This window comes from Protobothrops mucrosquamatus, unplaced genomic scaffold (genome assembly GCF_001527695.2).
Source record: "Protobothrops mucrosquamatus isolate PMUCROS unplaced genomic scaffold, P.Mucros_1.0 scaffold589, whole genome shotgun sequence".
NCBI classification, from domain to species: Eukaryota; Metazoa; Chordata; class Lepidosauria; order Squamata; family Viperidae; genus Protobothrops; species Protobothrops mucrosquamatus.
This window is the reverse complement of record NW_015386888.1, coordinates 1-10,832: the sequence shown is the minus strand read 5'-3', so window position 1 is coordinate 10,832 and position 10,832 is coordinate 1. Positions and strand designations below refer to the sequence as shown.

The 10,832-nt window shown below is 40.2% G+C and overlaps 1 protein-coding gene across 1 annotated transcript; it reads right to left on the bottom strand.

Moving 5' to 3' along the window:
* Window positions 1-3,070: 3,070 nt before the first annotated feature.
* LOC107288778 (protein ECT2) lies at window positions 3,071-10,596 on the bottom strand (the record flags this gene model as incomplete). The annotated part of the gene is made up of 4 exons (XM_015817426.1): window positions 3,071-3,292; window positions 4,900-5,046; window positions 7,393-7,500; window positions 10,442-10,596. Coding segments are annotated over 4 exons (632 nt in total), but the record flags the coding sequence as incomplete, so codon positions are not given.
* Between the last annotated feature and the right edge of the window lie 236 nt (window positions 10,597-10,832).

The window sequence follows — 10,832 nt, the reverse complement described above, 5'->3', positions numbered from 1 at the left end:
TGCATAAAACGTCTATATAAAGGAAGTGTTTCACAAAGCTTTAGAGACAATTTCTTCTTTTTTAAAAACAACAACAACCAGTCAATACAATTATCTACAATTATTTTTCCAGGGGCTTCCACTTCTATTGATTTTCCAAACTGTTGGACAAAAATTAAAAAAACAAAAGCAGCTAAATTTTAAATCGCTGGGCAGATATAGAGGTTGTCTGGAATCCATCACCATCACCACATTGTCACGCTGAAATATACGCTTTTTAAAAAAATATTTCTTTTTGATAGAATGTTGAAGGCTTCTATATTAAAGGAAGTCTATTATCTCTATTTCAGAGGTGAAACAAATATTTTACTTTAGATATTCATCCATGCAGTAGTTACTTGACAACATCCAATGTACAAAAGCTATTAAAAATGCAGTTCATTTTAATGAATGGCTTACACTGAGCAAAATATCTCCATGTAAAGCAATCTGTGCAAACTAATATGTTATCTGTAACAAGGTCCATCTTTTGTTTGCTCGGCAGACAAAATCAGAGAATTCCAGGTGGTTTCACTTAGTGTTATCTAAAACCTAACTAATCGCCACTAAGTGCTAACTAAGTACCACCATTTATGTCAGCATATGGTTGCCTCAACACTTAGGACTTCTTTTGGTCCACATCATGTTAAGCTGCAGCTCCTTTTTCCAGCCACTTCATATCAAATGAGTAGTTGATCGACTGAAGGTGTGGCTTCTTTTTTCAAATAGTGATGGCAGATTGATCAAGGAAGGAGAATGGATGCTCTGTATTGTTTGGGGGAGAGGGGGAAAAGCAAATGTTAAGACTATAATCTCTTATAGAAAAAAAATATCAATAATATACATTTCAAAATGAAAGAGGGGGAGGAAGCATAATCAAAGCTATTTTGAGAAACAGAATGAAAAAAAATTTTTTTTTAATTCTAAAACATAAATTTTCCAAATGTCCTGAATATCATGTATAGAATTTCTTACCCCCTTTTTCATCACTAAAGCAACTCCATGTGCCTTCAGCAACACTATTGTGTGTACATTGCATTTATTTTAAGTTACAGCTTCCCATGACTTTTATGTCCTGCAAAGTTCAGGTCTGATGTAACCAACCCTCAAAAGAGAGGAAAACACTAAGACCTCGTTTGTTATTTAATTTTAAGAAGTTTCACCCTACCAAGCTTTCCAATCTTAAAAAAAAAACAACGGTTGATTTGCTTATTTATAACAAATCTTATCTTCTTAGGACCAAATGGCACTCTCATTCAGAACAGATGGTCCTGTTGGACCCATAGCTGTTCTTCAAAGAGCAAGGGGCAGGGACTGAGAGGGCCTCTCTACACAACCATCTTGTGCACCATTTATGGCAGTTCCTGGACCAGGAGATCCTGCATATGGTCATTCATGCTTTAATCATTTCTTGGTTGCATTCCTTAAATGTGCTTTACATTGGGCTGTTCTTGAAGACCACCTAGAAGCTACAGATTGCACATTATTTATAAAAGTACTGAATGTGTACATCTAATTTGTATGCTACCTAACTCATTGCAGGTCTGGACAGGGTATACTGTAAGTTAAAAAAACATACCCAATAAAATAAAAACTAAGAAGACAATAACCTGGGAACGATACACTGGGGAATCAATACAATTCCCGCAAAGGTCCATACTTCTTAGCCCAGCACTTGTGGAAAGAGCCAGGTCTTCAGCACTTGTTTAAAACATGACACAGGCCCCTTAAACCTCCAGGAAATACTGTGTATCCCAAAGGTGCTTTTCCACAAAGCAACTGGACTTTCTTTTTTCTCTTTGAAGACGTTTCGCTTCTCATCCAAGAAGCTTCTTCAGCTCTGACTGGATGACTGAGAATCTCCATAGACATGTGGTTTGAGTAATTATGGGCACTCCTCATTGTGCCTATGCAATACCACTACTTTGCACTGATTATCAGCAAACTTCCAGATGTGGTTGTCTGGATGCTGGCTGCCACTTTTAAAGCCTTATGTGGCTTAGGGCCTGGATATTTTTAAGAATGCCTGCCCTTTATAAGTTTGGGAAAGGAGGGCTTCCTTTGGGAATTGGAAATTAGCCTTGGGACCCTTGAAAATAGGCCTTTCTCTGTCACTGTTCTTCTTCCTACCTAGAATTAGAGCCACTCCAACACTTTTGGAACAAAAGGAGATCATTAAGACCTGCTTGTTGCAGGAAGCCTTTGGGGACTGAAGTGTGTATGCCCTTCCCTTCCTCCAAATCTGTGATGGAAATCTATATTGGAATGCAATTAAGGATTATAAGTGCTGTTTTATTATTGCTAGCTTCATCTTTGTTATAGATGGAATGCATGCCACTAGTGTCTTGAAGCAGCTTATACGCCTGAGTAATGAATTAACTAACTAAATTTGCCACCAGTTTTAAAGATCATTTAAACATTTTGATGGTCTGTACTGATGTGCTGAAACCCAAAGAGAGGAAAAGAAAAGTTGGCCATGGTGCATCTCATCCTAGGTGCTTTTTCAAAAGGTAAGTTCTGAACTGAACTGAAGAAGCTTCTTGGATGAGAAGCGAAATGTCTTCAAGAAGAAAAAAAAACAAAGTCCAGTTGCCTTTTGAAAAAGCACCTTTGGGACAACCATGACCTGGATGATTCAGAATCTCCATAGACATCTCATCCTGGGCTACTTTGTACCACTGGAACCATGAACATATCTTGATGGTTCTACTACAAAACAGCAGCAAGAGGAATATATAGATGTAACAATTGTGGAAGGATTGACTGTGATGATATGATGTCCAAACTGTTTTTGCTCAGGAAAGTTTAGGATTTTTTTAAAGGGAGGGGGGAATTTAACATTTTGAAATTATCATAAACATGAGAAGAAACCTAGAAGTAAGCATTATCTTATCCGATACAGATTGTTAAATCAAAAGATCAAGATAGTGCCCAGAGAACCCAAAGAGAGCCAGAATCTATTGGATCTTGGATAGACCATGTGCCATATTTAACACAAATTATTTTGTCTCCAAGAAGTGTCCCCAAAGTGATGATGCTCACTTTAAGCAGCTTAAACTTCATCACTGCTGGTGATTGGATAACAACTGGTCAGAGAGCAGCTCTTTAGGTTTTGAGAGCTGGAAGCCATTCGTCCTTCTAGATCATGGGAAGAACGGACTAGAGGTCGAGATCTAATATTTTGGGAGGTCCCGTCAATAGAGTTGGAACGTTGTATGTTAAGGGAGTGTTTAATTGGTCCATTTAAGCTGTATGTAGAAGCAGTACGCATCATCTAAAAACAATATAGGAAGGAGGAAGAAAACAAGGTTACTCTACATATTGCATCCAAGCCAGGTTTAAGGATTTTACATACTTACTTTCACTAACAGATTTTAACTGTAATTAGAGCTTTGCTACTCTTCAAATCAAAATACCAAGAACGTCCTTTCAACCCAACGGTGGAGCATATTCAAGGCAGTCTGAACAAGATCTACTGTTCCCTGATCATGATTTTCTTACCAATATAATTAATTTTTCAGCTGTTACAGTAATATAAATCTTTCAGAAGGGAAAAAAACTCATTCTAGCATAAGGCCACCAGAAGCTGGCAGTTGCATTAAGATAAAGAAAGCATCTGACACTTCCTTCTCTAAAAAGATATCCCTAAATAACATCAAACACCTGTTTAAACCTTTAGATCTACTTTCATGCACTGGGTCCAAGTAGATTCTGATAAACATTAAGGCGTTGAATGTCTCTTAAGAATCTATTTCTGTTCCTTTGACTTCCTAAAATTTAGATATCATATACACACTTCTGAATAGAGGCAGTTGTTGGCCTGCAATCAAGATTATGATGGAGCTGCAGAAGGTAGCTAGGGCTGGTCTTCGGAGTTCCAGCCATCCCAGCACTGCTGCAGTCATGTGATTGTGATCTGCAAGTTTGGCAGCTAGTTCCCACTTACAACCTGTTACACTGCCCCATGATCATGGGATTGCCAATTTCAACCTTTGCTTGGACTTCCTCAGAAAGTCAGTGTCTCCTTAAAAAGCCAGGGAAGGATGCAAGTTGCCGGGATAAGTCTCTCCCACCAATGCACCCTCCCCTAGCCCGTCTGCCTTTGTGCTGGATCTATGACAATTCACCACGGCCAACTTGCCATGACCAGTTTGCTGCAGCGAACTCGCCACGGGACAACTTGCTGAGGGGCAAGAGTGACACTAGTAAGAATAATAAAAGTTGGAAGGCACCTTGGAGGTCATCTAGTCCAACCCCCTGCTGGGTGGCTAAAGGAAGTACAAATCCATTTTAACGCCATTTTCGCCCCAAATTCTTGGTTCAAGTTAATAGTTTGAATATTTTTAGCAAATTGCTTTTCCTGTAACTGGTTCTTCATGTGGTCCTCTGGGCATTCACATGTGTAAATTCATGTCTGCACAGACCAGTGATGAAAGGCAAAACTCATTGCCTCTGTTTATATGGGATGTTGGTAACATTTGAACAATCTTGTCAAAGTTCTAAATTCCAGCTACACAAACAATGTCATTATATATGAGATGGTCTTTATGGTTATTCAACTGTTTTTAAGCTTTTTCAGGTACTCTGAAAACGTTTGTTTTGTTTTCTCAAAATCTCTCATCTGACATCTATTAAATCAACTTCCAGCATGTCCATCGTGCTTTTTTTATTTCTGGATACTATTGGAAAATATTTCTTTATTACTGAGGATTCTATTCTTTGCTATCTTCTAGCTACACTGACCAGATAGCTGGCACAACTTCAGAAAATTAAAATAGGTGATATCAGCAAGTCCATTATTCCAATAAGCACAACCCAGGACTCAGCCTCCCCCTTTGCTTGCATATTATTAGCCATGATTTCCCCAGGCAAGTCACTTACCGCTAAAGATGAAGTACTGGCAAGGCGGCTCCCTGAAAAGCTTTCACTGGTGGTGCAGAAATTCTTTCCGTCTACGCTGTTGTGGGCTATCAAAGCTCTCCGAAGCGCTCTCTTTGGGGTCTTGGAAAAAGAGAACGCTCGGGTAACCTGCAAAAAATGTTGACATGGAAAAATGGGTTGGGTAAAACAAGGAAGTTGTGCCCGATCCTTAAACTGGTTCCAAATCTTCCAAAAAGAGTGTGCTGACTTTTAAGTACACTATGACAGGGCTTTTCAACCTTTTCACCCATTGTACCACTTTTTGGATATGGCAACATCTGAGTACCACCAGTAGCCTAGTAAGGTCTCAAAAACTTGATGACCCCCCCCCCCCCAAAAAGGAAAAAAGTGATAAAGTACAGGTAGTCCTCGACTTACAACAGTTCGCTTAGTGACTGTTCAAAGTTACAATGGCACTGAAAAAAGTGCCCCCCAAGCCAACAGCCAAGCAAGACACCTGACGCCCGCCCGGCAGCGCTCTTCCTCCTGTCTGAGGTTTTCATTGTTGTGAGCATTTCTGTTGAGGATTGGCAGTAGGGGGGGTGTTTGGTTTTTATTCCCCGTCTGCTGGGTGGTTGCAGCAGGTTTTGGTCACTTCACATGACTCTGGGACACTGTGACCGTCATAAATATGAATCAGTTGCCAAGCATCTGAATGTAAATCACAAGACCCTGGAGATGCTGCAACATTCCAGCTGATCGGCGCTTCTTCTGGGTTCAGCAGAAGCACCAGGATCAGCACCGAGCTCCAGCTGGAGCCTGGCGCTGATCCTGGCGCTTCCGGTGAGCCCTGACAGCCCCGAAGTGCCGATCAGCTGGAAAGTGGCACTGATCCTGGCGCTTCCGCTGAGCCCTGACAGCCCTGCAGCTCCAGCCATCTCTCGCTCAGGCTTGTGTGGTGCTGCCATCGGTTCAGCTCATTCCCCTCCCCCGCTACCACTTTTCTAGGATGGTCGCATACCACCTGCCAGGTGCCAATGTACCACAGGTGGTACCCGTACCACTGGTTGAAAAGCCCTGGACTATGATTCACAGAATGTTGCAATCTCATTTCAGGTTATATACACTGCAACTTCAATTTTCCTTTTCTTAAAGCAGTGGTGCAGCTCTGTCGTAGGCTTTCAAATGATTTACTGGACTGGTTAGTTTTTTTACAGTATTGATTTGTTTTACCGATTTATATTTCACTTTCCTTGTGCAAACTTGAGGTAGGTGCACAGGTTAGAGCCTCCTTCAGCTTCAATCCTTCAACAGCCTGCTTGAACTAGGTTTAGCTGTGAGCTTTGTTACTATTAATTTATTTTACTATTCTCAGAATGATCGACAAGAGAACTCTAGTAAATAGGGAAACACAGGGTGTAGAGTTTCACAGCTCCCCAGTTGCGTGAAATTATATTCAGGCAATGGTTTGTGAGAATGTTCTAATGTTAGCCAGGCTAGCAAAACATCAGTACAGGTAATCCTCACCTGACAGTCACAATTGAGCCCAACATTTCTGTTGCTAAGCAAGGCGGTTAAGTGATTTTTTCCCCCATTTTACGACCTTTCTTGCCACAGTTGTTAAGTGAATCTGGCCTCCCTGTTGATTTTGCTTCTTAGAACGTTGCAAAAGGTGATCATATGACCCCGGGACACTGCAACAGTCACTAAATGAACTATTGTAAGTCAAGGACTAGCTGTATTCATTATCTCACACAGCATTCCCAGGAAGTCATTTCCCCACTAAAAGAGGAAACAATAAATAAGGGAAGAAGAATTTGGGAGGGGAAAATACCCCTCTGCTGCAGAAGTTGGCAGGGAGGAACCCACCCACCCCCCATGCCTACAGAAAGCACTGCAGATGAAAAGCTCTAAAAGAAACATATATTTTTTTCCAGGCTAAGCCATTCAGTTCAAAGCTGTTCCCTTATCAGTCTTTGCAACCTTTCTCTCCTCTGCCCCACCCTTTCCACTTATTCTACAGGCCATTTGTTCAATTTCTCTCCTACTGTGTGTGGCATCATTTTCCTATAGGAAGTAAATTAAGAGTGGCATGGCTTCACAATCTCTTCAGAAGCGCAGGATATGTACCAGCGCGTTTCATTTTTATTTTTTTTTTATGAACTTGGAAAATACTAAAGACCTGTATTTTATCATAGTGGGATCAAAAATCCAGGCCTTGTGAGTCTTGCCAAGGATGATTTTAACTGCTTTTTCAAAAAAAAGGCCTAACAGGGATTTAAATAGCTTTATGTTAAGAGTATATGGGTTTTGCGGGAGAGGGTTCTCTTAAGCAACCAAGACCCTGACATCAGATTAAGGCAGTAAGATGATAGGGGGGGGGGTTGTATGAAAGCCAAAATAAGGCAGCGAAGTATTTAAAATTATATATATATATCATTTCACTGGGAAATGAAATTGTGTCCTCAGTGTAGAATTCAAGGAGGCAAGTCCTTTTCAAGCTAAGCCTCTTACCTTCTTCGAGGTTTTCTTTATGGCCCGTGATGCTCTCCTCAATGTACTATCCACATCTTTCGTGTTTACTTCAATAGAATCAGGATCAGTGGCATAAATAAGATTTTCCTGGCAGGAAAAAGTCCCAACTATTAGCTTCAAGGGTAAAAAAAAAAAAAGCCATCTTAAATTTCAAATCCACGTTCAAAAACCCAGGGCTTAACTCCCCCAAATTCACAAGCCTACCTTTCCATAGTTGACAAATTATACATTACATCTGGCACATATTGACCGAAGTATAGGCGCTTTCTACTGTTTATTTGGCAAATGGGGGGGGGGGGAGAGAATCAGGTTTTAAGCCTCTGCTGCCATCATGTGGGAATGGTATACAAGTAATTTGAGAAAACAAAGCTTTTGTTTTTTTCTAGAAGAAAGGATACAAGCCACACATAGTCAAGAAATCAGGATTCCCTTATGCTAGAAAAGGAAAGATAAGCCATGCGTCACCAGATGCAGGAAGGACAGGTGTGACTTGCAGTCCTGAAGTAGAACATGTATCTAAGCTCTATTTGTAATTCAACGTGATACCAAGTTCACGTTGAACCTGGAGATGGGTTCTCTGACATCTCCATATCGTCTGTGGCCTCCAACCTTTTGGGCACCAGGGACCGGTTCCGTGGAAAGAGGCTTTTCTGCAGATTGGAAGGGATGTGGTTTTGTGTGCTGCCTGCATCCCGTGGATGAGGCTTTGCTGGTTTGCATGGTTTCTCGCATGTCGCGGCCTGGTCTATAAGACAGTTTATTTTTTGTTTTATATGTGCTCATCTGTGATATTCATTTACCACTGCAGCCTAAGATATACCATAGGTAACAGAGTATGATTGATCTATACTTGTGGACAAAAAAGCAAGTGTTCTAAATAATTTCTTCTTTCCTTCCTTCCTTCCTTCCTTCCTTCCTTCCTTCCTTCCTTCCTTCCTTTCCTTCCTTCCTTCCATGTCTATACACCTCACATTTTTAATGTAATTTATACCTCACCTTATTTTTTAATAAACAATTCAAGGCAGAAAACGTAATATTCCTTCTTTCTTCTATTTTTCTCATACTGTAACTACTTGTGAGTGACTTGGACTAAGGATATGTGACTGGCCCAAGGTCACTCAGCTGGTTTTCATAGCTAAGGCAGGACTAGAACTCACAATCCCCCAATGTCTAGCCTTAACTACTAGACCAAACTGTCCATCTATATATTTTATTATGTATTATAGTACTTTAATGCCTGATTCATTTTATTTCCAAGACAGATCTTATTTCCTTTTGATTTGGAGAACCCAATCAATCAAGTGGGCATCTCAAAAACATAAGCTCCACTAATTTTATCCAACTTATTTTTACCCTGCATATGAACAAAATCAAAAATGTGGCAGCTAAAAGGATAATTTCTAAAATACTAAAAATATCTGAAAATTTAAATAAAAAGAATGTAAACAAACAGCTCTTACAATAATTGAAGCGGACAGCTTTCCCAAGAAGAATCTTGTCAGAGAGCCAACAATCATGGCGCAAATGCTTCCTGAAAAGGAAACCTTGCTGTGCCAAGAGTTTACCTCATGCCACAAAGGCTGACATATAAAACAGGCCCATAAGTGGTGATGTTTCCGTGCTATTCAATTTGCAGCATTCAGGTTTTATATTTCTAACACCAGTGTCTGCCAGTAGACTACCTAAAAGACATTACTGTGCCATTTGGGAATAATGTCTCCATAATAAGCTGGTCCTTGGTTTATGGAGTGTTTTATAATCTGCAGGTGCTATCCCCTGACTGTTCAAAGCATGAATAGGATTTGCCAATGTACTCATTAGAATTCTGCCAACATACTTGGATTATAGCAATCATAAGTTTACTTGTCATACACAGATCTCCTATATCCTCAACATGACCAGAGACAACTGGTCATGTTGAGGATATAGCTTCTCATCCAACTATATGCCAAACAATATATTCCTTGATGCCTGCTGGGTCCTATTGCTTTTGGTTTTAAGATTTTCAATTTTTTAAAAAGTAGACAGTAAAATATTGGGAAGCAAAACATTAGCTTCAAGGATAAATTTGAATTTGGATTGAAGGCAATGCAATGTTTTGCATCTGATTCAGAAGAGGTGATTTGGAATCAGCAGGATTGTGAATGCAGCACTGGTCTGTGGCTCATTAAAGCAGCCACATTTATTTTTGGAACTTCTGGGAAAGTCCCTCTTCAGCAACCATGGGAGCCCAGAAAAAGAGGCGGCTGTTTCAGTGAGCCCCAGATAGAGGCTACATTGGTTCTCGTACTGAAGTACCTTTTCTGAATCAAATCCAAAACATTGCAGAGCCCTAGGTTTAGGATCAGGTGTACAAGGTAGAATCTGTCTACCCAACATTGTCTAGCAAAACGTTGCTTCCAATGCTGGAAGAGGAAGTGTTGAGGGCTCTCAGAAAACCAGATCCTCACAAAAATTCCACTCCCTCCTGGAATATCATGCTTCAAGAGAGCAAATGTGTCCCTTGCAATCTTCAGAAAAATGGTTGAGACTGTTTTGTTTCACAGGGCATTTGAGTAGGAGGATCTCCCAAAGTTAGCAAAAAAAATTTCTTTTAGGAATAGTATCTTTTGTTAACCTTTTTTTCATTTACTGGGTTTTAACTGCCTAGAGTTGCAAGGAGTCAGTGGCAATACAAATGAGGCTTAATAAATAAATCCCACCAATGCCTCTGGGCTTCACGTGCACCTCCTAAGCACTTTTAGGGAATTAAGCAGTGGGAAGCTGCTCCCTTGTGGTTGATTGGGAATTTTTTCCAGGCCTAACAAAAAGAGGAGATGATGGAATACTGAACAACCTGGAAGGCTAGAGAAGATGGCAAGAGTCCCTCAGTACTCTTCTGGCAAATAGCTCAGCCATTTTGTGAGCATACTCATAAATGTTTGAGAAATCCCAAATGTGATTCCCAACCTCAAGATTAGAGGTCACCTGTTCTATTAACTCATTCTATAATGTGTGCTCCTCATCAACTTTCATCTCAAGTGCTTACAGCATCTGCTTTGCATATTGTGTTTGCTACATGCCGACACAGCATCTTCAGCCAATCCTCCTTGAGAGGTTCTTCCGTTGTTATTTGAAAAGTGAACAATAGATTGCTTTGCTCCGTCGGCGGCCGCACAACCAATGCAAAGGCTTTGTGGCAGTCTGTAGAGAAAAGAATTTTTTTAAAAAAAATAATAATAAACAATTAAAGGAGGAAAGCATGTACTAGAGAAGATTGCAGAGAACATTAAGTCAAGGTAAGAACTAACATTTATAGTCCTGAACATTAACAAGCAAACGATATCAATATATAATTGGCTCTTTGTATATTTATATCTAGCTGAATTTCCTTTCCCCATATTAGCTCTCATTTTCATGGCTTACTGAAAGCTTCAAAT